General features: G+C 49.1%; 2 protein-coding genes and 1 pseudogene across 14 annotated transcripts in view; 1 reads left to right on the top strand and 2 right to left on the bottom strand.

Annotated features, from left to right (window-relative positions):
* The first annotated feature begins 451 nt into the window (after positions 1–451).
* Positions 452–12,259, top strand: PSMB3 (proteasome 20S subunit beta 3). 2 transcript variants are annotated; one of them, XM_003912912.4, is made up of 6 exons: positions 452–580; positions 901–1,085; positions 4,244–4,351; positions 8,472–8,649; positions 10,498–10,592; positions 12,160–12,259. In XM_003912912.4, the coding sequence occupies exons 1-6, from the start codon at positions 578–580 to the stop codon at positions 12,206–12,208; spliced, it is 618 nt and encodes a 205-aa protein (XP_003912961.1). In that variant the 5' UTR covers positions 452–577; the 3' UTR covers positions 12,209–12,259. The 2 variants fall into 2 exon arrangements, with proteins under 2 accessions (XP_003912961.1, XP_017806189.1); XM_017950700.2 differs by lacking the exon at positions 10,498–10,592 and having other exon boundaries at positions 489–580.
* LOC116271107 lies at positions 3,602–3,697 on the bottom strand (annotated as a pseudogene).
* A 1,379-nt stretch (positions 12,260–13,638) lies between the features above and the next one.
* Positions 13,639–27,029, bottom strand: part of PIP4K2B (phosphatidylinositol-5-phosphate 4-kinase type 2 beta) — a 38,364-nt gene continuing 24,973 nt past the window's right edge. For 3 of the 12 annotated variants that reach the window (XM_021929153.2, XM_021929157.2, XM_021929158.2), the window contains exons 6-12: positions 26,911–26,949; positions 26,268–26,381; positions 18,951–19,209; positions 18,365–18,468; positions 17,631–17,707; positions 16,185–16,342; positions 13,639–15,640 (exon numbers count right to left, since the gene is read on the bottom strand). In XM_021929153.2, the coding sequence (XP_021784845.1) occupies positions 15,546–15,640; positions 16,185–16,342; positions 17,631–17,707; positions 18,365–18,468; positions 18,951–19,209; positions 26,268–26,381; positions 26,911–26,949 (846 nt within the window). In that variant the 3' untranslated portion in view covers positions 13,639–15,545. Of the gene's footprint in view, positions 15,678–16,184; positions 16,343–17,630; positions 17,708–18,364; positions 18,469–18,950; positions 19,210–26,267; positions 26,382–26,910; positions 26,950–27,029 lie in introns of all 12 variants that reach the window. The other 9 variants (XR_002518132.2, XR_002518133.2, XM_021929154.2 and 6 more) reach the window with 9 other exon arrangements.

Raw genomic sequence — 27,029 nt, forward strand, 5'->3', positions numbered from 1 at the left:
GACGCCTACCCGCGACGCCTTCCACTTCCCACCTGCATCATTAAATTTACATTTAATGGGCGCCTCGTATATACCAGGCACTGTTGTGGGCCAGTGACTATTCAGAGCCTAGGCAAGTGCCTGGTACACAGTAAACGTAAGGATTTCTGGAGTGAATAAATAAGCTAGCACGACTAATAGGACGAACTCATACATCACGGTGATAAGCGTCACGGTGCCCCTTCAGTTGGGGACGTAGACCCCTAAACCCAGTTTCACCAGCCCACGTGCGCGCAGGCTCCGCCCCCAGTCCCGAGTCAGGTCCGCCGAGATCCCACTATGCACCGTGTTGCAAGCCTCTTCCGCACCCACAGTGACTTTTCACTTCCGCTTTTCCCGCCTCCGTTTTGACTTTGCAACCAAACTACCTGTACTGGTGACCGACAGGGATGCGGGACCAATAGAAAGCCCAGATGTCCAGGAAGAGTCCGCCTATCAGCCAATAAAGAGACAGCAGCGAGAGCGGTTGCGCAGTGAAGGCTAGACCCGGTTTACTGGAATTGCTCCGGCGATCGAGGGGTCCTAGTACACCGCAATCATGGTGAGATGGGGAGTTAAAGCAAAGGAGCACAGGGAAGGATTGAGAAGCGGAGGGGGTCGGGAGAGGCTTGGGGACGAAAAGGGCCAAGGGTCGATGGAAGGAAACGGTTTCAGTTCGAGGGGAGCGGACCCCGGTGAGGACCAAGAGGGTGAGTGCGGCTCATCGCCGCCACACAGTGCTCATCCCAGCTGGAGAACCAGGGGTTCAGGCGCCTCCGGAATGGAGAACGGGCGTACAGGAGCCTCCGCATCAGGAGCTGGGCCGGGGGCTGTCGCAGCGTTTGACCCCCCGCGCTGACCCCTCCGCTCTGTCTGTCCTAGTCTATTATGTCCTATAACGGAGGGGCCGTCATGGCCATGAAGGGGAAGAACTGTGTGGCCATCGCTGCAGACAGGCGCTTCGGGATCCAGGCCCAGATGGTGACCACGGACTTCCAGAAGATCTTTCCCATGGGTGACCGGCTGTACATCGGTCTGGCCGGGCTCGCCACTGACGTCCAGACAGTGTAAGTTTCAAGGGTCCCTGCCCACACCCAGGTCTCTTCTTGGACCATCCTCCCCTGGCGTCTTGACCGGCCAAGGTGTCAGTCATCTACCACACACCACCAGTGAGTTTGAGACTTTGCCGCACACCATAGCGATACAGAGATGTATCCTAACCAACTTTTACCCGCATTTCCGCTGTGCCAGGCTCTGTGGAAAACACCTCACATTCATGGACTTACTTAATCCTCTCCCTGAGGATTCCATGTTGCCATCCCATTTTGCAGATGAGGAAACTGAGGGTCTCAGAGAGTGTCTTGCCCAAGAAGCAAAGTCAATGAGTGTCAGCCAAGATTCCCACGCGAGTCTCTCTAAGGCCGAAGTCAGCGCTCAGTCCCTAAAGAGCGAGACTGTCTCCAGAAACGTGTCCCTCCCTTTTTTCTTTTCTTTTTTTTTTTTTTTTTTTTGAGACAGGGACTTGCTTTGTCACCCAGGCTGGAGCTCAGCGGTGTGATCTTGGCTCACTGCAACCTCCACCTCCCAGGCTCAAGCGATTTTTGTGCCTCAGCCTCCTGAGTAGCTGGGACTACAGGCACGCACCACCATGCCTGGCTAATTTTTGTATTTTTAGTAGAGACAGGGTTTCACCATGTTGGCCAGGCTGGTATGGAACTCCTGACCTCAAGTGATCCACCTGCCTCAGCCTCCCAAAGTGCTGAGATTACAGGCATGAGCTACCGCACCTGGACTGACTTTTATTTTGACACCAATTTTGAGGGGACAAGGCAAGCCCAACAGAATCATCTTGCAAACAGTTGGGGTTTTGATATTACATCTCAGGGTTGGGGAAGCATTGACAATGTGCCAAATCCATGGGAGCAGATTCTGGAGAGACAAAGTCTGTAGAGAGGGAAATAATGAGTAGCAGTTTAAGAGCTGAACCTTACATTTAGCACTGAGGCGACAAGAGAAGCCAGATAATAATAAGAGAGGAAAAGAATGGCGATAGGCTTTCAGGAGGGAATATGTGGTCGCAGGTGCTGCAGGGTACTGGTGGCCTGAGGAGCGGCAGGTCCTGGATTTGTTTCCTAGAAGGTGGAGAGACTAACTCACAAGTGTGGGTGGATGCCTGTCAGAAAATGTTCTCATTTCGGCCAGGTGCGGTGGCTCACACCTGTAATACCAACACTTTGGGAGGTGGGCGGATATCTTGAGGTCAGGAGTTCCAGACCAGCCTGGCCAACATGGTGAAACCCTGTCTCTACTAAAAATACAGAAATTAACTGGGCGTGGTTGTGATCACCTGTAATCCCAGCTCCTCGGGAGGCTAAGGCTGGAGAATTGCTTGAACCTGAGAGACGGAGGTTGCAGTGAGCTGAGTTTGTGCCACTGCACTCTAGCCTGGGCAACAGAGTGAGATTCTGTCTCAGAAATAAAAAGAAGGCAATTAAAAAAGAAAATGTTCTCATTTCTCTTAAAACTCCCTGAGTCTCAAGAACATAACACTTACTGAGATCTCGCGGCCCTTTTTTCCTGTCCTGGTAGAGTCAGAGAATGACATCCTGGGGTTCCTGTCAGTGTGAAGTCTCCTGTGAGCCTTCCCCTCTCCAGTCACTGCTGTTCTCACACCATTTCCTTTTCTTCAGAGGGCTTTTCTCACCGCGTTTGCTTGCTTGTGGGCAATAACTGCCCATTTCACTAGGCCTCGGTTTCCCTACCTGGAAGATGAAGCTCAAGTCATTTCTAAGGCTCTTTGCTCTGGTGTCCTGAGACACTGCTTTGCCTCCAGCAGGTGTGGCATTGGTCTGCTCTATGCAGGGGCCTATCCTGGGGCTCTGAAATGGAACTGGCAAGCTGTGACCTTTTTTCCTTTTTTCACCAAAGCTGCCAAGTGGCCTTTTTCTTTTTGGAGACGGGAGTCTCGCTCTGTCGCCCAGGCTGGAGTGCAGTGGCGCAATCTCAGCTCACTGTAAGCTCCTCCTCCTGGGTTCACGCCACTCTGCCTCAGCCTCCCAAGTAGCTGGGACTACAGGCGCCCGCCACCACGGCCAGCTAATTTTTTGTATTTTTAGTAGAGAGAGGGTTTCACCGTGTTAGCCAGGATGGTGTCAATCTCCTAACCTCGTGATCCGCCCACCTCGGCCTCCCAAAGTGCTGGGATTACAGGCATGAACCGCTGCGCCCGGCTGCCAAGTGGCCTTTTTCTAAGGCACCTTTCAGATCTGTTAGCACATAGCACAGCAGTTGGTGCTGCTCTTTTTTTCTTTTTTTTTTGGTCACCCAGACTGGTGACATAAATTTAACTCACTGCAACCTCTAACTCCAGGGCTCAAGTGATCCTTCCACCTCACCCTCCCAAGTGGCTGGGACTAAGGTGTGCGCCACCGTGCCTAGCTAATTTTTGTATTTTTTGTAAGAGACAAGATTTCACTACGTTGCCCAGGCTTGGCTTGAACTCCTGAGCTCAAGCGATCCACCCGCCTCAATCTCCCAAAGTGCTGGGATTACAGGTGTGACCCACTGCGCCCAGCCTAAAACTTTTTATATGGAATGCTTCACAAATCTGCATGTCATCCTTCTGCTAATCTTCTCTGTATTTTTCCAGTTTTAATATATGTGCTTCCAGGCCAGGTGCAGTGGCTCGCACCCGTAATCCCAGCACTTTGGGAGGCCGAGGCAGGCAGATCATGAGGTCAGGAGTTCGAGACCATCCTGGCTAACACAGTGAAACCCCATCTCTACTAAAAGTGCAAAAAAATTAGCTGGGCGTGGTGGCGGGCGCCTGTAGTCCCAGCTACCTGGGAGGCTGAGGCAGGAGAATGGCGTGAACCCAGGAGGCGGAGGTTGCCGTGAGCCCAGATCCTGCCACTGCACTCTAGCCTGGGCAACAGAGCGAGACTCCATCTCAAAAAATATATATATATGTGTGTGTGTGTGTGTGTGTATGTATATATGTGTATGTGTATATGTATATATGTATATGTATATGTATATGTATATGTATATGTATATGTGCTGCCAAAGTGAGCACCAGTTGCTACTTCCTAACACATGTAAGACTGCAGTTTTCCCTGGGCAGGGACTGAGATGAGGTGTCTCCTTATGTGCCCCTGACCTCAACAGGGTAGACACTTGGGAATATTCAATAATGACTTACTAACTCACTTTTCTCCTACCTCAGTGCCCAGCGCCTCAAGTTCCGGCTGAACCTGTATGAGCTGAAGGAAGGTCGGCAGATCAAACCTTATACCCTCATGAGCATGGTGGCCAATCTCTTGTATGAGAAACGGTGAGTGCCAGTGTAGCTAGCACTGAGGGAATGCAGACAACCTTTGAATGTAGTACGGAGTAGGTGCTGAAGAAGGGGATTCTCCTTGTTTTTCCATCTCTTATTTGCAGGATAATATTCTTATTTTATGGGTGTGTTTTCTTTGGGCCTGACAACCAAATAGGAAAGAAAATACTTACATTGGAAGAAGGCAAAGAATGCACATAGCAGATAAGTTTGCATCTAGGCAAAAGAATTAGTCCCACCAGACTGTTCTGGGGTCTCCCAGCAGGAGCCACCCTTACTCTAGAGCTATTCTGTCAGCACTGGCTTCTCGGGAATAGCAGGGAGCCTAGGAATGGGGTGTTCATTTTCGTCAGTTCTTTTTGAGGGCTTTATGGTGAGAAACAAGGGGCCTAACTGTAGAATTCAGTGCAGAAATCTGGGATGGAATTGAACGGAGACCCTGTGGGTGCTTTCTACCTCTGGGCAAACCTGGGTGGCCAGAATACAAGTTGAGCTCTGTTTTTCTTTTTTTTTTTTTTTGAGACGGAGTCTTGCTCTGTCGCCCAGGCTGGAGTGCAGTGGCACGATCTCGGCTCACTGCAACCTCCACCTCCCGGGTTCAATCAATTCTTCTGTCTCAGCCTTCCATGTAGCTGGGACTACAGGTCCACATCACCACACCCAGACGATTTTTGTATTTTCAGTAGAGATGGGGTTTCACCATGTGGGTCAGGCTGGTTTCAAACTCCTGACCTCAGGTGATCCACCTGCCTTGGCCTCCCAAAGTCCTGGGATTATAGGTGTGAACCACCACACCCAGCCCAAGCTCTTTTTTTTTTTCCTTTTAACTTTTTATTTTGAAGTAATTTTTGCAATTTGTAAAAATACTCTTTAGCTTTCAAAACTGAAAGGACTTCTCATTTCTTTTTATTTTCTTTTTTTTTTTTCGAGATGGAGTCTTGCTTTGTCACCCTGGTGCGCAGTCATGGTTCACTGCAATCTCCACCTCCTGGGTCCAAGTGATCTTCCTGCCTCAGCCTCCTGAATAGCTGGGATTACGGGCGTGTGCCGTCACACCTGGCTTTTTTTTTTTTTTTTTTTTTTTAGTAGAGACGGGGTTTCATCATGCTGGTCAGGCTGGTCTTGAACTCTTGACCTCAACTAATCTACCACCTCGGCCTCCCAAAGTGCTGGGATTACAAGTATGAGCCACCGCGCCACCGCGCCCAGCAAAAAGTCTTATAAAGTTGTAGCAATTAACTCATATTTGGAAATGGCTTGCTGGGCACAGTGGCTCATGCCTGTAATCCTAGTACTTTGGGAGGCCAAGGAAGGTGGATCACTTGAGGTCAGGAGTTCGAGACCAGCCTGGTCAACATGGTGAAACCTCATCTCTACTAAAAATACAAAAATTAGCTGGGTGTGGTGGTGCATGCCTGTAATCCCAGCCACACGGGAAGCTGAGGCATGAGAATTGTTGAACCTAGGAGGTAGAGGTTGTAGTGAGCCAAGATCATGCCACTGCACTCCAGCCTTGGTGACAGAGTGAGACTTAGTCTCAAAAGAAATAAAAAATAGGCTGGGCGTGGTGGCTCACGCCTGTAATTCCAGCACTTTGGGAGGCCGAGATGGGTGTATCACCTGAGGTCAGGAATTAAGAGACCAGTCTGACCAACATGGTGAAACCCTGTCTCCAATAAAAATACAAAAATTAGCTGAGCATAGTGGCAATACGCCGGTAATCCCAGCTACTCAGGAAACTGAGGCAGGAGAATTGCTTGAACCTGGGAGGTAGAGATTGCAGTGAGCAACCTGCCTCAGGCTCCCGAGTAGCTGGGATTACAGGTGCCTGCCACCGCACCTGGCTAATTTTTTTATTTTTAGTAGAGACGGAGTTTCATCATGTTGGCCAGGCTGGTCTCGAACTCGTGACCTCAGGTGATCCACCTGCCTTGGCCTCCCAAAGTGCTGGGATTACAAGCATGAGCCACTGCGCCCAGCCAATGAAAAAAAAAGTTAATAGTATCCGGGATTATCTGGGTAAGAACCTTAAAATCAAATACTATAACAGTTCAGGGCCTGTGTTTGAACTTTCTATTATGCTGATGCCAAGTTACCATCTGAAGTAACTTTTCCTGCAGTGTTTCAGAGGTGCGTAGACGGTATTTCTAGGGTCCAGATTTTAAAAGGAGTCTGGACATTGCTCAGGTTTGCAGATCAGTGCCTCAGCCTGTCCTGCCAGAAAAATCACTGATTTCAGATGGGCTCATAGAGGAAGCTCCCGGCAATAGTAGCTAAAAATCCAGAATTTTTCAGGTAACCTAATGTATTTTTATTCTTTTCAATAAGAGTAAGTCATTTATTATTTTTATTTTTTATTTTATTATTATTTTTTTGAGACAGAGCCTCACTCTTTTGCCCAGACTGGAATGCAATGGTGCGATCATGGCTCACTGCAACCTTTGCCTCCTGGGCGCAAGCAATCCTCCTGCCTCAGCCTCCCGAGTAGCTGGGACCATAGGTGCATGCCACCACACCTGGCTAATTTTTAAAATTTTTTGTAGAGACAGGGGTCTCACTTTGTTGTCTAGGTTGGTCTTGAATGCCTAGGCTCAAGCAATCCTCCAGCCTTGGCCTCCTCCCTAAGTGCTGAGATTACAAACGTGAGCCATCGTGCCTGGCCTAAAAAAGTTATTTTCATGGTGGCTTATGCCTGTAATCTCAAACTGTGTGTGCGTGTGTGTGTGTTTCTACTTAGAGCTATAACTGAAGATCATGCCCTTAGAAATGACCGTGATCCAGGCTGGGTGCAGTGGCTCACGCCTGTAATCCCAGCACTTTGGGAGGCCGAGGCAGGTGGATCATGAGGCCAGGAGATCGAGACCATGCTGGCTAACATGGTGAAACCCCATCTCTACTAAAAATACAAAACATTAGCTGGGCATGGTGGCGGGTACCTGTAGTCCCAGCTACTTGGGAGGCTGAGGCAGGAGAATGGCTTGAACCCACGAGGCAGAGCTTGCAGTGAGCCAGGATCATGCCACTGCACTCCAGCCTGGGCAACAGAGCAAGACTCTGTCTCAAAAAAAAAAAAAAGAAAGAAATGACTGTGATCCAATAAGACATATGGATAATATCTCTTTACTGACTCTATTGAGGATATTGGCCATTTGTTATTTGGTATTTTATACAGACATTCCTTACCTTATAACATGTTATAAGTTTAAAATATTGTAATTTGAAATGGGTATTTTGTAGACATAGGATGCAAAAACACAAAACACTATATCCAAAAATTGCTCACAGCAGAACAGTGTAAATTATCTGTTGTTTCCTCTCGTGATTGTGTGGCTGACTGGGAGCTGCCGCTCATTGCCACTGTCCAGCATTAGGAGTGGGTTTGGTACCACATATTGCTAGCCTGGGAAAAGATCAAATTTCAAAGCATAGTTTCCGCTAAATGCCTATTACTTTGGAACCATCATAAAGTTGAAAATTTTTAAGTTGAACCATCATAAGTCAGGGACCATCATCTGTACATAAAGATCCCTAAGACTGATTTTTCTTAAAGATCAGTGTCTAGAACAAGTTTCTGATGAGCTGCCATTTCCTTTTGACAGACAATGAGAGTCACCCAGCCACTGAGTATCCCTCTGTGCCTTGCCTGCGAGGGGGCTCAAAACAAAACTTTGTGTTCAGTCTGAGTTATCTTGTATTATGTTTTAATGGTTTAGTTTTATTTTTCAGTGTTTTTCATATAAACTGCCTCCAATCTTTTCTCTAAAGGAGTAGAGGTATAAACATACACATAGAGGACTGAGTGATGGTAGGACCTTGGGTGAAGAGAGGGAGGATTAGAAGAAAACAATTCTGAAAGAAAGGAGGACAAGAGGGTCAGAGATGAGAAGGCCAGAAAGGTAAGTGTTGAAGAAAAGAAAGTGAAGAAGTCTTAGAATATTGCTAGCTGGCAGGAGAAGGGAGAGGGAGCTGGCCTCAGGGAAAGGTGATCTTCCTAAACAGGTCCTCCATTTCCCTTTGGGTCTGGGTCTAGGCCGGGGCCTTGTCTGAATCGGCTTGGACATGAAAGTGAGCATTCCTGAGTTCTGGTTTCTCTCTCTGATGCTGGCCCCCACAGGTTTGGCCCCTACTACACTGAGCCAGTCATTGCCGGATTGGACCCGAAGACCTTCAAGCCCTTCATTTGCTCTCTAGACCTCATCGGCTGCCCCATGGTGACTGATGACTTTGTGGTCAGTGGCACCTGCGCCGAACAAATGTACGGAATGTGTGAGTCCCTCTGGGAGCCCAACATGGTATGTTGGTGGCATGGAGTGGGACTGGGCTCTGAGGTACCCACCCTTGGTCATTAGGAAAAAAATGTGTTTATGTGGCAGGTAATGGGGAAAATGGTGCAGGTGGGAGAGAAAGCCGCAGCTGCTGCTCCTTGGAAGGGTATCCAGAAATTCCATCTGCCAGGGCTGACTGGCTCCAAAGGAGAGCATCTTCTGTTGGGAAACCACAGTTAGATATTTGCCACAGCAGTAAGAATTCCTTACATTGGGTTTACAGGGTTCTCGCATCCATTGGTTGAGCAAACATTTAACTCAGTGTAGGGTTAGAGGCGGCTCAACAGAATGGGCTTTGGAACCAGGTTGTCTGGGTTGGAAACTTGGATCCACCCACCACCTTAGTTATTGTTCTTGGAGAAGCCAGTTTACCTCTCTGCCTCCACTACTTTGACTGTAAAATGGGGATAAGAAAGTCTACCTTAGAGGTGGTACTGAGGAGGCCAGGGGCGGTGGCTCACACCTGTAATCACAGTATTTTGGGAGGTTGAGGCAAGCAGATCACCTAAGGTCGGGAGTTCAAGACCAGCCTGACCAACATGGAGAAACTGTCTCTACTAAAAAAAAAAAAATGTCAATTAGCCGGGCATGGTGGTGCACGCCTGTAATCCTAGCTACTCAGGAGGCTGAGGAGAATCGCTTGAGCCTGGGAGGCAGAGGTTACAGTGAGCCAAGATCATGCCATAGCACTGCATCCTGGGCCACCAGAGCTAAACTCCATCTCAAAAAAAAAAAAAAAAACCCACAGTGGTGCTGAGGAAAACAAATGAGTATATGTCCTGCCGAAGCGAGCAAAAAAACAAATGAGAAGAGATTAGATAGTGCTCGACGGCGAGGGTCGGCTGTCATTATTGAGTGTCAGTTCTCCTGGGCATTGGGGAAAGCAGGTACAGTCTGCTTTCAAGGGCCCACTGCAGTCCAGTGAAGCAAGACACACCCAAATACCATTAAACTGCAGTTTGTTGGGAAGAAGAGGAAAGAAAAGAGTCTGGTAGCAGAAGGAACAGCCTGTGCAAAGGTACAGGAATGGCCAGGTATGCTCAGTGACTGGAGAGAGGTGAACCTGGCTGAAGTGTGGGTTAAACATGGTGCGAAACGATGCTGGAGACTGAGATGAGACCTCAAAGGGCCTTGAATGCCATGCCAAGGAGTTTGAACTCTGTCCTCTGCCATAAGGAACCTAGGGAATCAGGTGCCTTTAGGTGGACGTGACAGGCTGTTATCGCCTGCAGGAGGCACTGAGGCCCTGAGCAAAGACAGTGGCAGTGGGGAGGCAGGAAGGCAGCTGTCAAGGGGACTTAGTCACTTAAAACAGAAGTGAAGGAGGTAGAGACAGAGGATGGCTGGATTCTCCAGCTAGGCTAGCCAAGACAGAATGTAGAAGGAACAGGTTTGGGGAAAGTGGGTTTGTGGTTGGAGACAGGTTGGGTTTTGAGGTACTTGTTAAGATATCCAGGATCAGAGCCCATCAGACAGCTGCTAAAGCACATGGGAACCAAATAGGGATTCTTCTCCCTATTTTACAGAGAAGAAACTGAGGCTCAGTGAAGGGACGTGCTATTTGCCCAATGTCACACTGCTGATTAGTAAAAGAAATTCAGGGCTTGACGTCTCTTTAACTTTCCTTTACATAATTCTGCTTCCTTCCAAGGAAGGAGCTGAGGGGGGCTTCCCACATCCTGGGAATCATCCCTTACTTCAGGCATGTCTTGAGGCCAGAGCTGGGAACCTTGAGCCTAGAAAAAAGAGAGTTAAGGGACCAAACCAAATCAGAGCCAGAGGCTGTGGTCTCATGGGGTCCCACTCTGTTGGCAGGATCCAGAACACCTGTTTGAAACCATCTCCCAAGCCATGCTGAATGCTGTGGACCGGGATGCAGTGTCAGGCATGGGAGTTATTGTCCACATCATGTGAGTATGGGCTGGGAGAAGTCTAGACGCTCTGCAGACACCCTGCCTCTCCCTTCTCCACAAGCATACACCCCATTTTCCCAGCCCCCTGGTCAGGTATGAGATAAGAAAGGTGCTTTTGGCTGTCCTGGGTGAGCAAAAGTCCATGCCTACCTATGGCTGGTAGCTGGCAGCCTACCCAGCTTCCTCTGGCCTCTGTCAGCTGAGGTTCTGTGACCCGTGCTCTCAAGAGACATTTCTTCCTTAACAATGTCCCCAAAGTCTCAGGGATCTGTGTTGGGGTGAGCCACAGCAAAGCTACTACAAATGGATTGAAATTTTAGGTGGCTTGCATCCTCTCTCCAGCCCAGATCTATATGATGTTCTGGGCTCTAGGGACCAATTTCCAAGCCCCAGCCAGCTCCCTAAGTGCCATCCCCCTTGTCCTCTTGTTTGGAGACATCACCAGGAATTTGATTGGATAGAATAGGAGGTGTCCTTCCAACCACTTTCCTACATTGCAGGATAAGCATTTGGACCCTTTCGGGGGATAGCCTGCTTAATTACCATGAAACAGTATTTGGCCGGGCGCGGTGGCTCATGCCTGTAATCCCAGCACTTTGGGAGGCTGAGGCAGGCGGATCACAAGGTCAGGAGTTCGAGACCAGCCTGGCCAACATGGTCTCTACTAAAATACAAAAATTAGCTGGGCATGATGTGTGCGCCTGTAATCCTAGCTACTCAGGAGGCTGAGGCAGAATTGCTTAAACCTGGGAGGCAGAGGTTGCAGTGAGCCAAGATAGCGCCATTGCACTCCAGCAACAGAGTAAGACTCTGTCTCAAAAAAACCCAAAAAACAGAATTTACCACCGAAGGTTTTTTAATGTTCTTTGGGGTGAAACCACACCTTCTCCTTCCTAAGTGGCTTGTTCTCTAGGCTTGGAGGAGCTCCTTCCCTTCTTCTTTTTTTTTTTTTTTTTGAGATGAGTCTCGCTCTGTCGCCCAGGCTGGAGTGCACTGGTGCTATCTTGGCTTACTGCAACCTCCGCCTCCTGGGTTCAAGCGATTCTCCTGCCTCAGCTTCCTGAGTAGCTGGGATTACAGGCACATGCCACCACGCCTACTTTCTGTATTTTTAGTAGAGATGGGGTTTCACCATGCTGGTCAGGCTGGTATTGAACTCCTGACCTCGTGATCCACCCACCCCACCCACCTCGGCCTCCCAAAGTGCTAGGATTACAGGCATGAGCCACCGCATCCAGCCAAGCTCCTTCCCTTCTTTGGAGAGCTGTGAAGTCGCCCTTTCCCAGAATCATTTTCTGGGAAAGCCTCCTCGAGGTGGTTCCACCTGTGGAAAGTCTGCCCAGGTCTCTGTTCCTGTCCCTCCTTCCTCACCACAGGCAGAGGAGATGAGCCAGCAGGAATGAACTAGAGCAGGATAGTTACACCTAGAGGCAGCGGGCAGCCATTTGTTCTGCTCCCTTACCCCAGGGCTTGAGGGCTTGGTGCTGAGGGCCGGGAGAGCTAGTCACAGTCACGGTCCAGATGGGTAGAGATGTTGTTTTCTTGTGATTTTCTTCCTCTGCAGCGAGAAGGACAAAATCACCACCAGGACACTGAAGGCCCGAATGGACTAACCCTGTTCCCAGAGCCCACTTTTTTTTTGAAATAAAATAGCCTGTCTTTCACTCCTGCTTCTTTGTCTTTGATGCCTTTCCGCAGATCTCTGCCCTAGCTGGGCAGCTACAGCCAGCCACTTGGTGTGTGTGGCCTGGCCCTCGGCTTGCTTTCTGGCTCACGCTCTACTCCACGGGTGCGTGCCAGTGGGGACAATCCACATGTCACTTGCTGCATGCTCCCTGTGCTAGGCCCCACACAAGTGCTTTACATGGTCTAGAATTTATTCATCATCATGACTCAAGGTAGTTGAGATTATCCTTGTTTGGAGAAGAAGGACAGTTAAATAACTTACCCAAGTCTACTTTAATACGTGGTAAAGCAAGGACATAAACTCATGTTCCGTTGACTCCAGAGCTTAGAATCCTTTTCAAACTCTATGGGAAAACCCTTAGCTCTTTTATTGCTTCAGGTAGATATTTGGCCAAGTATCTATAAGTAGTCTAGTGTTTCTTAACCTGGCCAGCACATTAGTCACCTGTGGAACTCCTAAAACACATACCTTGATCCCACCCCTTGAGATTCTGATTTAATTGGCCTTTTAGGGGCCAGGGCACCTGTCTATTCCAAAATTCCCCCAAATGACTCCAGCTTGCAACCTGTAGTACATAGATGGCCTAATGTTTGCATAGCAGAGTGGTTCCCAAACGTTAGCCCCCATCGGAATCACTGGAGGGCTCATTAAAAGTTTGATTCAGGAGATCTGGGTTGGAACCTAAGAATTTGCATTTCTGACTCCCAGGTGCTAATGACACTGCTGGTCCAAGACCGCACTTTGAGAACCGCTAGGTTTTAAGTTAAGTGCCCAGATGGAGTAGATGATGTGCACAGAGGTGACATGTTCAAAGTTATGTCAGGTGAGTGGCTCCTAGCCAGAGTTCGCTCTACACACTGGAGGAGGGGGTGGTTTGTCCATTCTTCCACGTGCATGGTGGTAACAGCTAACAGGCGGATTGGCCCTGGTGCTGTGGTGCAATCATGGCTCACTGCAGCCTCAACCTCCCAAGCTCAAGTGATCTTCCCACCTCAGCCTCCGGAGTAGCTGGGACTATAGACATGTGCCATCATATCCGGCTAATTATTGTTTTGTAGAGACGGGATCTCACTATGTTACCAGACTGGTCCTGAACTCCTGGGCTCAAGCGATCCTCCTGCTTTGACCTCCCCAAGTACTGGGTATGAGCCACCACACCCAGCCAGTGGTGCTGTGCTTTTAACCACTGCTTATTAATTCCATCTGAAAGCGGGATGTCATTGACCATATTGTTTCTCCAAACTCAAGCCATACATTGATTTAGCCGAAGCTGCCTCTAAAGCTAGGACCAAAACTTTTTAATTCTGGAAAGAAAAAAAAAAGGTTCATTTCCCAAGGACTCACACATAACAGATCTACACAAAGCTTTTTGAGTTTTATTTTTTTCCTCAGGTTGGAGATTCATTGTAACATGCATGCATTTTCAAACAGTAACAGGGTCTCGAACTGTTTAAAGCAGACGTTAGACAAGCACAGGGGATTGAAAATTCCTATTTAAAAAATGGAAACTGCAATGGGATATGGAGAAGTCACACACTTGGTGGGGTGGTGGTTTGTCCTGTTTCCCCAAAAGGTAGATATGAACTTCATTCACATTTTTTAATTTCAATGATCTGACCTGATGCTGGGGTGTGCTGAGCAGCACTGCCCCTCCCCCAAGGGTGTTGGCTCCCACCGCCTCACAAAGTGGCTCTGAGCAAGGGCAAGAGGCTCCTGTGGAAACTTCTGCCCTGGGATACTGGCACAAGCTACTGAAGGACAGCTGAGTCTCCTCTTCCCCGTGGGGCACTCTTCATAAGCGGCACATTCTAGAGGAGGGAGAGGCTGCGTCACTGCCCCTGCAGATGGCTGGTAGATTGGGGAACAGTTGTCTGAATGGGTTTTCCCTTTCAGGACCCCCTGCCCGCATGACTGCCAGAAAGAGATGAGGCTCCTAGACTTGGTGGGGGGGCCACAGGTTTAAGGCCAGAGCTCTGAAGGTTGTTTAACCACACTGTCCCTTCTGGCCCCCAGCACCTGAGTAACTCACATGCTGGGGTGCTGCCGTTTTCTCTCCCACCCTTAACTGGTAAAAAGACAACTGGGGGGTAGGACTGGCTACTGAGAAAAGTCCTGTCTTTGATCCACCTCCCCAAGGCATGCCCTGGCAGACCATGAAGATAGGAAAGGCAGGGCAGGAGTCTAGCCTCACCCTGAGCGCTACCAGCAGGCCCATTTGAGGCCGAAAGTACAGGCAAGAGAAAGAGTGAAGTAGGGAGAGAGGACAAAGAGCTGCCTGTGGTTGGGAACTTAGGAGACTGCCACTGAGAACAGCCACAGGGGCCACTCGTGGCGCCTGCCACAGACCAGCAACCCCTGAGCTAGAGAAACAAGGAGAGGTGGAGCACTGCTTCAGTCTGCGCCCCTCAACTGTGGCTTCCTGGCAAGCCCCATGACCCCAAGCCGCAGGGCACAGAAAAGGAGTCTGTGCTGGGGGACACAAATACCCAGTGGTTAATTAACAGGAACCAGGGCCAGGGACCTTCATCTAGAGGTCAGTGGAGTTTCCAGGGCACTCGTCACTGTGGCTGGGAGACTACAGTGTCTCAGCTGTGGACTTGTGGAAGAGGGAGAAGGACGGGAGAAGGGGTGACTGGATGCCAGCCAGGAATCCTGGCCTTAGCCCTATCCTGGCCTTGCCCAATCAGCCATGTCCTTATTCTTACACCTTTCTTCTCGGGAGACCCAACATTATTCGGAGATGCCATGAGACTGTTGAGCTTTTTCTTCATGGCCCCAGGGAGTGAGGCTGAGGGTGGTCACTTGCCCTCCGATGCCTTTGGCTGCCCAGTAAAAGAATGGCGGGACCCATGGAGGAAAGAGTGGGGGCAGACAGTGCTTGGGGAATCAGTCCACTTTCTCTACATTCAAACTGCAGACCGAATAGAGTATCATAATGAAAAGAAGAGAAAGGAAACTTGTATAAAGCAAGATAAATAGCTTTTAAACATTAGAATGCCAAACATTAGGGGCCAAACTCAAGGTTTTGAAGATAGCACAGCGAATGACCTTTAAAAAAAAAAACAACTGAAAATCCACCATACCACAGCTCAAAATGTTGTGACCCAGTCAACAATACTGTCAGAAAAACAAAAAGCATTTAAAACAGAATGCTACCTCTCAAACTGTAAACAATATACAACACACACACACACACACACACACACTCTCTCTCTCTCTCTCAATGTTAAACAAGTTAGATACCTGGTAGTCGTCTTTAACCGCTAAGAATGTGTTACACTTTCCAAACACATTATGGCAACATGATCAGCAGACCAAACGCAGAGAAGTCGGTGGGAGCCCAAGGCCATGGAGACTGCTGGAAGACAGTTTTCCAAGCTTCAGAGATGCTGGGCCTGACGAGGAGCAGATCCAAACTTGCATTCTTCATTATGACATGGGGAAATCAAGCCCAAACATTATTCCTACATAATCCTTTCCTAAGTCAAATTTGTTTTCTCCATGAGCCAGTTGGTTTCAAGTTCCCTAAGTCATGTAGCGGTCTTGCGGCAGTTGTTCAGACCTACCTATGGCCCCTTCCTGGGGCCAGGGCAGTGGTTTGACCCCCATCTGCCTCTTCCAGAATGGTTTCCCATCCAATCCAGCAGCCCCACTGAAGTCCAAGAATGCCGTCTCCATTCTTTCCTGACCAGTATGCTGAGTCAGGCACAGAGACAGTGCTCGTTCCTGCTTCGGAAGCTGAGCTTGGCCAGGTTTGGAAGGAGTCACAGGAAACCAATTTATTCATTCAAAATGGTTTCACAAGCAATCTTCACATCTTTGGGGTTATCTACAAGTTTGACCATATCTCATCCCAAATTCCCAGTTCCTGGTTGAGGGGGTGAGAAGATGCAGGAATGTACCTCCCCCAATGCAGAGCAACAGGGCTGTTTCTCTCCTGGCCAGAGCAGTCTGTGGCTCAGTTCTGAGGGCCTGGGTGGCAGGCTCCGAATGCAGGTGGAACACCTGCAAGAAGCCACTCCTTCCAAAAAAGCCTGTGGACCACAGATCTGCTAAAAGTCTAGAGCGGGGCAACAAGAAAAAACAGCCCCAAGGCGGGGCCAGGTCAAAACCCACATCGAGATCCCAAACTGGATTTCCTGGATCACATCCTCATGTAACTAGGAAGCCACCTCACGTCTGGACGCCACACTCTAAGATGGGGGTACCTTGCTGGCTGTAACTCTCCAGGCACAGGGAGCCGGATCTCCTGGCTTAAGGAGGTGTCTCTGCAAAAGAGCACTCCAGGTGCTTGGAGATTCGCCCAGAGCTAAGAGCTCGGCTAGAAGTGAGAGTGCCTGGGAGGAGGTCAGAAGGAAGGAAATAGAACGAGGGCACAGGACCTCATTTGATATATCAGTTTCCGAGGTTTTCCCAAAGGGAAATAACCATTTAAATATGAGGGTCCTGATAAATCCAAAGGTACTCTAGTTCCTCTTGACCTAGTGGGAGGCAGGCTTTATAGAGAGGACTTCTGAACTCCAGGGGCTAAGAGAGCCTGGGGCTTGGGTGATCATCACAGGGTTCTCTGAGAACCAGGTGTCCGAGAGCCCAGCCGCTTTCCTGCCCCTCACCATCCCATGAGGATGAACTCATTCCCCTCTGAGATCTCTGATTCTGATCCGAGATGTCTGGTGCTGACCTGGTATGTTCCGGACAGGATGGAGGAATAATGCAACATTTCACTTGAATCCAAGGGAAAGGTGGAGGAAGTTGTGCACAATACTCCATAAAATTACAAAGTTAATCCAGACAAGAGCAAATGCAGCAGGGCGAGGTGTCTGACCTCTCCAACCTGGCATCAGAGCACTTGGCTCTGAAAGGACCCTTGTCCTGGGTCTACTGGGTGTCTCTTTAACTGAAGGGAACTGAGAACTCAGCAAGGGTGGGGAGGGTGGGTAGGGTGATGAAATATATGATTATAAATAGCAAACCTGGAGCAATGAAATTTCAGAAACAAAACCCAAATAAACTCACAAAGTCATCTCTAGCCCCAAGGTATCTTAAAAGGTTATAAGGTAACAAAAAGGGAACCCCTTTTTAACCTGGGTGTCAAATGGGGGCAAAAATCAAGGGTAAGCAGAAGGTGGGGTTATACCCTGTGAGCAGGTGCACACACAGCACATCCCCCTCCTCTTCAGCTAAAGTCTCTCTCGGTGTCACAGGCTGCAGTCTCATTGCTAAAGCCCTCCCAAACCCGACTCTGCTCCCACCCTCCCATCTAGCCCAAATACACCCTTCTCCCTAACTCCCGATCCCCGACCGCATATCCAGCTCTCTGGCTCTGGCTGAAAGTAGAAGATAACTACGTCAGGATGTTGGACATAAACTCGTTGAAGCGTTTGGAGTACTGCTCAGGATTCACAGTCGAGATCTCGGCCCCTGCCTGTAACACACAAGAGGCTGATTCAGGTTGAGTTCCTGTGCCCCAATCAGGAGGCTGCACCTGGGAGGAGCCAGGGTATTCAGAAGCCTCTTAGTATCAGAGCTGAATACCACCCCCAGCCCCACCAAGACTGGGCAGACTACCTCAGGAAGTGGCCCACCAGTCCTGAACTGTCTTGGCCCCAATCCTGTGATTTATAACCCCAGGCCTGTACCGAAGTAGAAGAAAGGCAGTGGGGAGGTGGCAGAGAGGCTCTGGATCTCTATGGGGGTCACTACATGGAGAACAGGGCTTCAGGCCCACAGGGAAACAGGCCTGTGGGGAACACTATGGTCACGGAAACAAAGCTATTACTGGCCCTTCAACAAGATGCACAATAGGCCCAGCAGGCCCTGAGGAAAAACACTGGCGGGCTTGGCCCCAAGGGCTAGAGAACTGGGGGATAAACAAATTGGGCCCAGCCTGGCAGGGAGTGGGTAGGTGAAGACAGGGAACATGGCAAGGCAGGCAGGCTGCTCTTCCAGTCTGCTCTCCTGGGAAGGAGACAGGAGTGTGTTCCTTGGAGCAAGAGGCCTGAGACTGCCCTCCCTGGGGTCTGAAGGTGAGCACAGACGCACCGACTCAAGGGGGCCCTGGATGAAGATGGAGAGGACTCACCCCGTGTTTCACCGTTTTGGCAGCATGTGCAGCTTTCTTCTTCGTGTCGTATGGCGTGAGGATATCAATGATGGCCATGAAATACACCTCCTTCTTGGGGGAACCTGGAGGGACATGGAGAGCAGGGAAGGAGGAAGACGGGGCAGGAGAAGGGCAGAAAGCAGCTGGGCACTGCTACAACCCCCAGACATAAGGCTCAGCTCCATCCTTATCATGTTGGGGCTGAGAAAAGGACCAGTGGAGTCCTTTCCAGCTTTCATAGCTCTTATCTTATTGGATCCTCACAGTCACTCTGAGGGGCTGACAGGACAGTGTGAATAAAGTTTGGTTCATCCCATGAACCAGAGCAGAACCATCCCTCAGTCAGCCAGGACAAGCAGGGAAGTATAGGAAAGCCTGGCAGAGAAGGAGCCCCAGGGCCCCAGGTTCAGGTGGCGACCCTGGAGGGGAGTCTGGAGGCAGAAAGAGGTCAAAGGCAGCAATGAATGAGGTGGAGGCCCAGATGCCCCTAGAAGGATCTAAACAATGAGCTGAGGGGTTAGGATGAGGGCAGGGCTGTGCAGGGCAGGCACAGGCTCTGACTTACTTTCATGGCTTTTCATGGCATAGACATCAACAGAGGGGTCGAATTCCCCAGGACCAAAGAACCGAGGAAAGCTGAGGAGGTTGCCAGGGCTGTCAGGAGGTGTGCCATAGGAGCAGAGTAGGTTGCCGCCCACCCCATCATTCTCACACTCCTCATCCTCTGCCCGCTCCTCCACCTCCATCTCTTCCTGCTCTGCCCGGTCCACGTCATGGATGCCCACCAGCAGGCTGTAGTCCATGATCTTCAGCTGTGCCAAGAACTAGGAAGGCCAAGGACGGAAAGATGGAAGGAAGAAGACGTTACACAGGACATCCCAGTGACATCCAGAGAGGCGGAAAAGGCATTCAACTCAATTCTACAGAGTTCTGAAATTCAACAGAGAGAAAGGCATCAGAGCACCTGCCCTCAGCGAGCTCTCTAAGTCTAGTGGGGAAGACAGTCATTCAGCAGGGGAAAGGCAGGAGGTCGAGGCTGCAGTGGGTTGGGATCACACCACTGCACTTTAGCTGGGTAACAGAGCGAGACTGTCTTTAAAAAAAAAAAAAAAGTCAAGGAGCTGTGGGAGTTTACAGTGAGGGGTGAGCAAGACCCTCCCTGAAGAAAGGAGTTGAGGCCAAGGCTGAAGGATGAAGAGGAGTCAGTGAGGCAAGTGCTACAGGTTAAAGATGGAACGAGCACTGTAGGAAGAGGGAACAGCCCATGACGGGTTGGGATCAAGAGAGGCCATGCTGGCTGGGCACGGTGGCTCACGCCTACAATCCCAGCACTTTGGGAGGCCAATTAGGGAGGATCACTTGAGGCCAGGAGTTTGAGGCCAGCCTCAGCAATGTGGTGAGACCCCATCTCTACAAAAAACTTTTAAAATTAGCTGGGTGTGGCCAGGCGCGGTGGCTCACGCCTGTAATCCCAGCACTTTGGGAGGCCAAGGCGGGTGGATCACGAGGTCAGGAGATTGAGACCACCCTGGCTAACACAGTGAAACCCCGTCTCTACTAAAAATACAAAAAATTAGCTGGGCGTGGTGGCAAGTGCCTGTAGTCCCAGCTACTCGGGAGGCTGAGGCAGGAGAATGGCGTGAATCTGGCAAGCGGAGCTTGCTGTGAGCCAAGATCGCGTCACTGCACTCCAGCCTGGGTGACAGAGCGATACTCCGTCTCAAATAAAACAAAAAACAAAAAAAATTAGCTTGGCATGGCAGTGCACACCTGTGGTCCTACCTACTTGGGAGGCTGAAGTGGGATCGCTTGATTCCAGATATTTGAGGCTGCAGTAAGCTACGATGGCGCTACTGCACTCAAACCTGGGGAACAGAGTGAGACCCTGTCTCTTACTAAAAAAAAAAAAAGAGGCCATGGCCAAGTTTGAGGAAAGAAATAATGAAATGATATGGAAGAGGTTGGAGAGATGGATACAACACAGCAATATATTTCAGATCACATATTTCAACCCATTATGACTCTTAAACCCAATGTAGTCGGCTGGAACTAGGATTTCTTTAAATTAAATACAGTAGTCCACCCTTATCCACAATGGTTTCAGTTACCTGTGTCAACCACAGTCCAAAAATATTAAATGGAAACTTCCAGTGATAATTCATGTTTTTAAATAGTGCACCATTCTCAGTAGTGTGATAAAATCTTGCTATGTTCTGTTCAGTGCTGACCAGGATGCAGATTATCCCTTTGTCCAGTGTCTCCACACTGTACACACTAACGTCCCATTAGTCTTTCAGTAGCTGTCAGTAGCTATCTTGGTTATCAGTTCACTATAGTTGTATCACAGTGCTTGTATTCAAGTAACCCATATTTGACTTCATTATGACCCCAAAAAGCAAGAGTAGTGATGTTGGCAATTCAGATATGCCAAAGAGAAGCCATAAAGTGCTTTCTTTTTTTGAGACAAAGTCTTGCTCTGTCACCCAGGCTAGAGTACACTGGTGCAATCTCGGCTCATTGCAAGCTCCACCACCCAGGTTCAAGTGATTCTCCTGCCTCAGCCTCCCGAGTAGCTGGGACTACAGGCATGTATCACCACCACACTTGGCTAATTTTTGTATTTTTAGTAGCGACACAGTTTCATCATGTTGGCCACGCTGGTCTCAAGCTCCTGATCTCAAGTGATCCACCTGCCTCGGCCTCCCAAAGTGCTGGGATTACAGGTGTGAGCCACTGCACCTGGCCAGCTTTAAGTGAAAAGGTGAAAGCTCTTGACTTAAAAACAAAATAAATTCCATGCTGAGGTTGCTAAGATCTACTGTAAGAACAAATCTTCTATCCGTGAAACTGTGAAGAAGGAAAAAAAATTCATGCACCGTATATATGGGGCTCAGTACTATCTGGCTTCAGGCATCCACTGGGGATCTTGGAACATGTCCCCTGCTGATAAGGGGGGACTACTGTATAATAAAATAGAAAATATCAGAATACAAGATAGAAAATAAAGGTAGACAGTGTTTCAGTTGTATCCATTGGGTTGCAAGGTAAAATATACTTCTAACTGGCCTCAGAAACAAAGTCTGAAAAAACAATGCCATCGACTTCTTTATCAGCCCAGGTAAAAATAGAAAAAAAAGGGAGGGAACACAAAACCACACAAGAATGGCAGCCAGAACCAACCAATATTCTCAACCCATTCCCCAAAGGTCGAAAGAGGCTGTGTGGTGCAGGGGAAAGTTCTGGGGCCCTCCCCTAGCATCATGTGACTCCCCTTGCCAAGCCTCAGTTTTCTCATCTGTATAATGGGTGCTGTGAGTAGGGTGGTGGTTCAAGTCTTCTATCTAGGATTTCTAGACAAAGTGTGGAATGATACAGGATGGAAATGGCCAGCTGGCATTCCAGTTTAGCTAATAATGATACAAGAGTGCAGTCACCATCACACAGTGGTCACTAGGAGACTGCAAGACTGACCACCGTGTTAGGCCCTAACAGAGAACTAGGAGGAGAATCATCATGGAAGCAGAGTGGCTCTATGCACAGGCCCAGAACACAACTTAAAGCACAAGGAGCCCTAAAGATGGGAGCCCAGCAGGATCTCCTTGAAAGAGGAAGGGCAGGAGGGACACCACTCTGAACACTTCTAGATAAAGCCTTCTCAAGGCCCAGGGAGAAGGGGTCGGGGTCCCAGGAAAAAGAGGGTCCATGCACCATGCCCTCCACCCACCTGAGAACATTTATAAAGCAATATGCATTGAAAATAAATGCACTGAGTAAACTGCATTAAATTCTTCTTAGAACGACAGTAGGGGGAGGTAGAAAAGGGAGAAGGAGAAAGACTCAGGACAAATAATGTCAGATGATGAAAGACAGAATAAGGAAAGAACATAGTTAGGGGTGACTAAGGAAACGCTTCTTAGCAAAATGAAGCATGTTCACAGTAGCATTATTCCCAACAGCTACAAGGTGGAAGCAACCTAAGTGTGATGGCTAATTGTATATGCCAGCTGGACTGGGCCTGAGTGCCCAGACACTTGGTCAAGCATTATTCTGAGTGCATCTGTGACGGTTTCTGGGTGAAATGAGCATTGAACTGGTGGACTGAGTAAAGCAGACAGCCCTCCCCAGTTTGGATGGGCATCATTCAATCAGCAGAAGGCCTGAAGAGAAGAAAAAGGGTGACCCTCCTGTGAGGAACAAGGAACCTCTTCTGCCTGGCCGCTTGATGGCCTGTAGAGTAAAACCACACCACCAGCTCTCCTGGGCCTCCGGCTTGCTGACTGCAGATCTCATTGGTCTCCATAATCCCATGAACCAATTCCTTAAAATAAATCTCTTGGGGCCAGGCGCGGTGGCTCACGCCTGTAATCCCAGCGCTTTGGGAGGCTGAGGAGGCAGATCACGAGGTCAGGAGATCCAGACCATCCTGGTTAACATGGTGAAACCCCGTCTCTACTAAAAATACAAAAAAAAAACTAGCCAGGCGTGGTGGTGGGCACCTGTAGTCCCAGCTACTCGGGAGGCTGAGGCAGAAGAATGGCGTGAACCCAGGAGGTGGAGCTTGCAGTGAGCCAAGATCGCGCCACTGCACTCCAGTCTGGGTAACACAGCGAGACTCTGTCTCAAAAATAAATAAATAAATAAATAAAATAAAAAATAAATCTCTTGGTATAAAGAGATTTACAAAACATTCTATAGGTTTTGTTTCTCTGGAGAACCCCAACTGATATAACAAGGGTCCCTTAACTGATGAATAAACAAAATGTAATACATTCAAACAATGGAATATTAATCAGGTTTGTTTGTGTGTGTGTGTGTGTGTGTGTGTGTGCGCGCGGAGATGAGGTCTCATTCTCTCGCCCAGGCTGGAGTGCAGTGGTGCACATCTTGGCTCACTGCAAGCCCCGTCTCCTGGGTTCATGCCATTCTCCCACCTCAGCCTCCAGAGTAGCTGGGACTACAGGTGCCCACCACCATGTCTGCCTAATTTTGTTTTTGTATTTTTAGTAGATACTGGGTTTCACCATGTTAGCCAGGATGGTCTTGATCTCCTGACCTCGTGATCCGCCCACCTTGGCCTCCCAAAGTGCTGGGATTACAGGCGTGAGCCACCATGCCCGGCTTTTGTTTGTTTGTTTGTTTTAAAGAGACGGGGTCTTACCCTCTAGTTCAGGCTGATGCGCAGTGGCATGATCATAGCTCACCACAACCATGAACTCCTAGCACAAGCGATCCTTCCACCCAGCCTCCTGAATAACTAGGACTACAGGCACATGTCACCACACCCAGCTAGTTTTCAAGTTTTTGCAGAGACAGGATCTCAGTAAATAGGCCAGGTCTCCAACTTCTGGCCTCAGCAATCCTTCTGCCTCAGCCTCCTGAGTTGCTGGGATCACAGGTGTGAGCCACCATGCTCAGCCTTATTCAGCTATAAAAAGAAAGAAATTCTGGCCGGGTGTGGTGGCTCACGCCTGTAATCCCAGCACTTTGGGAGGCTGAGGCGGGTGGATCAGAAGGTCAGGAGATCGAGACCATCCTGGTCAACATAGTGAAACCCCGTCTCTACTAAAAAAATAACAAAAATTAGCTGGGCATGGTGGCACACGCCTGAAGTCCCAGCTACTCAGGAGGCGGAGGCAGGAGAATCGCTTGAACCCAGGAGGCAGAAGTTGCAGTGTGCTGAGATCGCACCACTGCACTCCAGTCTGGCGACAGAGCAAGACTCTGTCTCAAAACAAACAAATAAATAAATAATAAAAAATAAAAAATAAAAAATAAATTCTGACACATGATACAATATGGATGAACCTTGAACACACTATGCTAAGTGAAATAAGAGAGTCACAAAAGGACAACAGTTGTTTGCTTCCTCTTTTTTGTTTTTTATTTTTGAGACAGAGTTTCATTCATAACATGTTGCCCAAGCTGGGGTGCAATGGCGTGATCTCGACTCACCGCAACCTCCACCTCCTGGGTTCAAGCGATTCTCCTGCCTCAGCCTCCCAAGTAGCTGGGACTGCAGGCATGCACCACCACGCCCGGCTAATTTTGTATTTTTAGTAGAGACCGAGTTTCTCCACGTTGGTCAGGCTGATCTCAAACTCCTGACCTCAGGAGATCCGCCTACCTCAGCCTCCCAAAGTGCTGGGATTATAGGCGTGAGCCACCTTGTTCAGCTTCCTTTTTTTTTTTTTTTGAGACAGAGTCTTGCTCTGTCGCCCAGGCTGGAGTGCAGTGGTGCGATCTGGGCTCACTGCAAGCTCCGCCTCCCGGGTTCACGCCATTCTCCTGCCTCAGCCTCCCGAGTAGCTGGGACTACAGGCACCCGCCACCACGCCCAGCTAATTTTTTTGTATTTTTAGTAGAGACGGGGTTTCACCGTGTTCGCCAGGATGGTCTCGATCTCCTGACCTCGTGATCCGCCCGCCTCGGCCTCCCAAAGTGCTGGGATTACAGGCGTGAGCCACCGTGCCCGGCCTGTTTGCTTCCTCTTATGTGAAGTTCTTAGAGTAGTCAACTTCACAGGGGCAGAAACTAGAATACTGATTGCCAGGGGTTAGGGAGAGGGAATTGGGAATTAGTGTTTAATGGGTATAGCGTTTCAGCTGGGGAAGATAAAAGTTCAGAGATGAATGGTAGTGCTGGTTGCATAACAATGTGAATGTACTTCAAGCCACTCAACTACATACTTCAAAATGGCTAACATGCACCTATAGTCCCAGCTACTTGGGAGGCTGAGGCAGGAGAATCACTTGAACCCGGGAGGTGAAGGTTGCAGTGAGCCGAGATCATGCCACTTCACTCCAACCTGGGGACAGAGTGAAAATCTCCTCCCCCACCAAAAAAATACACCTATTATTATATGTATTTTACCACAATTTAAAAAAAACAAAAAACTTTTTTTTCCCAAGTTTGTTTGTAGGGTTTAGTTTTAATGAGCAGCCTCTCAATTTATCAAAAGAGATGAAGACACTGAGTTATCAAGTGGTCCAGGTAACATTCTCCCTATTTATCACCCGTCCTCCCCGGACTACAAACAGAAGTTTGCTCGATAAGTGGAGAATCAGAGCCAGAGCCAGAGAAGAACCTGGTTGGTGGATTTTTGTTTTTTGAGACAGGGTCTTGCTCTGTCACCCAGGCTGGAGTGCAGTGGCACGATCGCGGTTCATGCTGCCTTGATCTGCTAGGTTCCAGTGATCCTTCCGCCTCATCCTTCCAAGGTGCTGGGATTACAAGCATAAGCCGCCATGCTTAGCCAACTTTTTTGGTTTTTGTTTTGAGACAATGTCTCGCTCTGTTGCCCAGGCTGGAGTGTAGTGGTGAGACCACAGCTCACTGCAGCCTCATCTCCCAGGCTCAAGCAATCCTTTCGCCTCAGCCTCCCAAGTAGCTGGGACTACAGGTGTGTGCCCCTGCGCCTGGCTAAATGTTTTAATTTTTAGTAGAGATGAGGTCTTGCTATGTTGTCTAGGCTGGTACTGAATTGCTGAGCTAAAGTGATCCTCCCACCTCAGCCTCCCAAAATGTTGGGGTTACAGAATCTTAATAGCTGGGTTCCTACAGCTCTGATGGCCAGATGCCCTCTCCATTGTACGGACAACAGCAGAAGGGAGTTTGGAAAAGGTGTTGGAATGAATTAGTGAAAAGGGAAAAGCATTCTAAACTAAATTGCAAAGGTACTACTGGCACCAACTATGCTCCGTCAGGTGGAATGATCATTTGCACTTGCTTTAGGTACCCATAAGTGCCCACACTGCTCAAATCACCAGCCTTCCTTTTGTCTATACTCCTGGAAAGTAGTGAATTCCATTCTTCTTAAGGTTTAAGAGGCTCCTACTCTAGGTAAGAAGGAGCCCTGCAGGTGAAAATGAAGGTTAGTAAGTACCTCAACGTCCCGCTTCAGTTTCTCCAGGAAGTTCTTTTTACTTTCCTCTCCCACGTGCAGCTTCTGCCCTTCATTGAGGAAGTCATTGTCTTTGAATGTTGGCAAGTCCTTGGCCTAGGTGAGCAACGGCAGTTAGGCTGGGTAAGCCTGATTCATTCACCCCAGGGACACCCAACTGTTCTGCTGGGAGCAACTATACAGAAAGCGGAAAGGTTTTCAGTGTACTGACACTCAACCTGTTAAATCAACAGTGCAGGAGCCTCTAGTCCCAGGCTTTGGGCAGGCGGGGAGGGCAAATACATGAAAGATGAGGAACGACTAAAGGACTCTTTCCTGTTGAGCATGGACCAGCTCAGGGCTCAGGCAGCCAGTAACTGACTCAGGCTAGACTATGAGATGGAAATGTCTGCCATCCCAGCAGGACTATGAAGAACCTAGTGAGGGCAGAGGTAAAAGACCACAGACCAAGGTCTAGGCCTAGCATAAGGACAGGCAGGTGATTCGTGACATAGGGCATTTCATATTGACAGATGGTATGTCTGGGAGCTTGGCTAGGGGCTGGGGTGGGCGAGGGACAGGATGGCTGACAGGAGTTGTTTCTGACTCTGAGCAACCCTTCCATTCCTGCTCAGCACCAGCATACCTTCTCCTTGTCGCTCGCTTCTCTGGCAACCGTGGAACCCTGAAAGGATAAGAGCCATCAGGAGAAGTCCAGCTGAGGCAAAGTCGACTGCATGAGCAAACATGGGAGAGCCAGCAGGT

Source organism: Papio anubis, chromosome 17 (genome assembly GCF_008728515.1).
Source record: "Papio anubis isolate 15944 chromosome 17, Panubis1.0, whole genome shotgun sequence".
Classification (NCBI taxonomy): Eukaryota; Metazoa; Chordata; class Mammalia; order Primates; family Cercopithecidae; genus Papio; species Papio anubis.

Coding starts and splice junctions, on each gene's coding strand:
- PSMB3 (XM_003912912.4), top strand. Junction 4,352..8,471: donor AATCTCTTGTATGAGAAACG/GTGAGTGCCAGT, acceptor TGGCCCCCACAG/GTTTGGCCCCTACTACACTG. Junction 8,650..10,497: donor CCCTCTGGGAGCCCAACATG/GTATGTTGGTGG, acceptor CTCTGTTGGCAG/GATCCAGAACACCTGTTTGA.